General features: G+C 50.8%; 1 protein-coding gene and 1 non-coding gene across 2 annotated transcripts in view; one reads left to right on the top strand and one right to left on the bottom strand.

The window, feature by feature from the left end:
* The window catches only part of Srarp (steroid receptor associated and regulated protein), a 4,105-nt gene extending 2,353 nt beyond the window's left edge, over window positions 1–1,752 (top strand). Inside the window, exon 2 of the mRNA NM_001399530.1 lies at window positions 1,071–1,752. Coding sequence (NP_001386459.1) covers window positions 1,071–1,483 — 413 coding nt within the window. The 3' untranslated portion in view covers window positions 1,484–1,752. The remainder of the gene's footprint in view (window positions 1–1,070) is intronic.
* Window positions 71–143, bottom strand: Trnap-agg71 (transfer RNA proline (anticodon AGG) 71). Its single transcript has one exon. It is a non-coding gene; the product is annotated as a tRNA-Pro (tRNA).
* Window positions 1,753–3,770: the final 2,018 nt, after the last annotated feature.

Genomic DNA, 3,770 nt, shown 5'->3' with positions numbered 1-3,770 from the left:
AGTGCTCTTAACCACTGAGCCATCTCTCCAGTCCTACTTTCTTTTTTTTTTTTTTTTTTTTTTTTTTTTTTTTGGAGCTGGGGATCGAACCCAGGGCCTTGTGCTTCCTAGGCAAGCGCTCTACCACTGAGCTAAATCCCCAACCCCCCTTTTTTTAATTAAAAAATTTTACCTTGGGGCTGAGGATTTAGCTCAGTGGTAGAGCGCTTACCTAGGAAGCACAAGGCCCTGGGTTCGGTCCCCAACTCCGAAAAAAAGAACCAAAAAAAAATTTTTTTTTACCTTCATTTATCTTATTTTATTTTATTTTATTTTATATTGAAGTATTTTACCTACATCTGTGTATGTGCACTATGTATGTGCCTAGTGTTCATGTATTCCTTGGAACCGATGTTATAGATGGTTATAAGCCACCATGTGGGTGCTGGGAACTGAACCCCAGTCTCCAGTCTCTACTCCTCCACCATACCTTTTTTTTTCTCCAAGGGAAGGTTTCTCTGTATAGCCCTGTCTATCCCGGAACTCACAGATTAGGATAACCTCGAAGTCACAAGAGATTCACCTGCAAAGGCATGCGCCACCCCCACCCAGCTCAATACTTTTTGAGACCTACTGAACCTGATTTGACTAGGGCAACCGTCAAGCTCCAGGAGTCTGCCTGCCTCCACCCCAGCCCCAGCACTAGGATTGTAGACGTCCTCGTGGATCTGGACTCACTAGAAAGGACCAAACGAGCCATCTCCCCATCCCAGCCCTGCACTGTAATGCAAGAATTCTCCCTGGGCAGTGCACTAGCAAGATAAAGCTGAGACACACCTATGGGCTGGGCTGGAGGTTCCTGGCAGTGGGAGAGAAAGGGAGAACACAAGGTTTTAAAGTTGGAGCTAACCAATGGGCAAAGGCACTTGCTATAAAGTCCAAGGACCTAGGTTCGATGTCCTAGGCCCACAGGGAGGAGAGAACAGACTCCATAAGTTGTCCTCTGACCTCCACGTGCAGACCACGGCACATGTGTGCCTACACACACGCACAGTTGGCTGTTCTTACACACGCCTACATTTTCCTTTTAGGAATACAGCCAGCCTGCGCACACAAGGCCATCCCCAGAGCTCACATCACTTTCGTCATTGACTGTGCAACTGGGAAACGAGTCTCCCTGGCAGCACCCGCGGTGCCACCCCAAGCCTCAAGAACCAACCAGGGATGTGTCACCCCACCCATGAAGACCTTTGTTATGTTCTGTGGGAAAACACCACTGCCTGGGACTCAGGACGTTTCCCTCGGTCTCGGACCCCTTGATGGAGCCAAGGATACCTTGCCACCTTATGGAGGACTTGGGGCTCCAGATTCCCTCCCTACCAGCCTACCCGGTCCCCAGAATGATCCTAAAGCCAAGACAGGCACTACTGAAAAGCGTTTGACTCGGGAGAAGGTCAAGCACTCACTGAGGGCTCTGGCCTGTCTCTGCGGGCAGGTGGAGTAGTTTGGTGGGATCTGTCAGGGGTGGGGGCAGGGAGTGGCTGGGAATTTGGGAGTCTTTGGGGCCTGAAGCCAAGGAGACATTACTAGATGCAGCAAAGGACTTAAGAGCCAGTTAGGCCTCTGTCCTTTTCCTTCTCCTGTGCCTCGCTCTCAGCTGGGGCCAGGCCTGATACCAACGTGCTGCGGCCTGTCACGGTTTTCTCGAAGCTTGGAAGGGGAGAAGGGTTGAACAAGTGACCAAATAAATAAAAGTTGTGGGTTTTGAGCAGAGCTGAGTGACCGGAGTCCAGCCCTCCTGAGCCTGGCTGTGGCAGGCCTTGCCTTGCTTCCCTGTTCCTAAGGCTAGCCCCCCCGCCCCCCAAGACTCTTCCCTTATTTAGCCACTTCCTGCTGAGGCTGACTACCAAGGTCCAGCTATCAAAGCATTGAAGTCCAGCAACCAAAAGCCGCCTTTGGCTCACCTAATTAACTTGCCCAATCAAACACCTCATCCTAACATGTGGTTTTCCCTTGTACCTTTATAAACCGCCATTTTTCTAAATGCCACCTCGGTCTCTATCCAGAGGCAGTCCGTTGTCCCCAGTTGGTGGAGGTGGGAGACAAAGACAACACCCAAAGACCACACCCCTCCTCCCTCCCCCTTCTTCCCTTCCCCCTTCCCCCTCATCTTCTTTTTTTTTTCTTTTTTCTCGGAGCTGGGGACCGAACCCAGGGCCTTGCACTTGCTAGGCAAGCGCTCTACCACTGAGCTAAATCCCCAACCCCCCACCCCTTCATCTTCTATCTCCTATCTTTGCCTCTTATTCCCCGACCTCTGTTCCTTTGGAGCAAATAAATCTCCCCTGTGCTGAGAACTTGGTCTTTTGGGTCCTGTGGTAACACAGTATGGTATGAGAATCAGAAAGAGCTAGCCCTGGGGAAGTTTCCCCTTCTCACAGAATCTTCTCTACAACCACACGGATATCTCATTCCAGAGCAAGCCAGGGAGGGCTTGGGGGCATCGTCCTAGTGTGTGATGGTTAGGGCCAGTGCATTAGTTTCTGTCACCTTGGCTGAGGTGGGGTCCTCGTCCTGGAGGTGACTGGAAGGAAATGGGAAAATAGAGAGGAGAACTAGGCTCAGCTACACTCAGTGCTCGAAGGAGGCGGACTGAGCCAGGGTGTAGCTCAGTTGATAGAACTACCTGGTGCGCAGAGAAGCCCTGAGTTTAGTCCCCAGTTGTCTTAGTCAGGGCTTCTATTCCTGTACAAACATCATGACCAAGAAGCGAGTTGGGGAGGAAAGGGTTTATTCAGCTTACACTTCCACATTGCTGTTCATCACCAAAGGAAGTCAGGACTGGAACTCACACAGGGCAGGAAGCAGGAGCTGATGCAGAGGCCATGGAGGGATGTTACTTACCGGCTTGCTCCCCCTGGCTTGCTCAGCCTGCTTTCTTATAGAACCCAGGACCACCAGCCCAGGGATGGCACCATCCACAAGGGACCCTCCCCGCTTGATTGAGAAAATGCCTTACAGCTGGATCTTACGGAGGCATTTTCTCAAGGGAGGCTCCTTTCTCTGTGATAACTCCAGCTTGTGTTGAGTTGACACACAAAATGGGACAGCACAGCAGTACCAGAGAAGCCAGGCATGCCAGCATACACCTACAATCTGAGCACTCAGGAGATGGGGCAGGATCATAGTCAGGTGCACTGTGAATCTGAGGCCAACCTGGGCTACATGAGAGTCTTTAAAAAGTGAGGGCGTAATATTACAAAAAGGCAGCGGAACGTCACACTAGGGGAGCTGACACATGCCTGTTCATCGTAGCCTTTGGAGGCAGAAGCAGGACCACCAGGTTCAAAGTCATCCTCTGAGACATGGGGACCTCAAGGTCAACAAGGCTGACCCTGTTTTACTTTTTATTTATGTTTTAAAGATTTATTTATTTTATGTATGCGAGTACCCTGTCGCTGTCTTCAGACACATCAGAAGAGGGCATCAGATCCCACTACAGATGGTTGGGAGCCACCATGTGGTGGCTGGGAATTGAACTCAGGACCTCAGGAAGAACAGTCAGTGCTCTTAACCACTGAACCATCCAGCCCTGCCCCTGGAGGAAAGATGGCTTGGCATGCAGCCCCTTTGGTGGAGAGCTTCCCTGGCATGCATGAAACCCCAACGCTCTGGAGGGAGATGTAAAAGGTCAGAAATGCAAGGTCATCCTTGGCTACATAGGAAGTTTGTGGTTAGCCTGGGGTATCTCAGATAAGAAGTGGAGGAAAAGGAACACGGGCAGAGGTGGT

Source organism: Rattus norvegicus, chromosome 5, assembly GCF_036323735.1.
Source record: "Rattus norvegicus strain BN/NHsdMcwi chromosome 5, GRCr8, whole genome shotgun sequence".
Lineage (NCBI taxonomy): Eukaryota > Metazoa > Chordata > Mammalia > Rodentia > Muridae > Rattus > Rattus norvegicus.
Note: the sequence above shows the minus strand (reverse complement) of the source record. Positions and strands in the feature narration are given on the sequence as shown.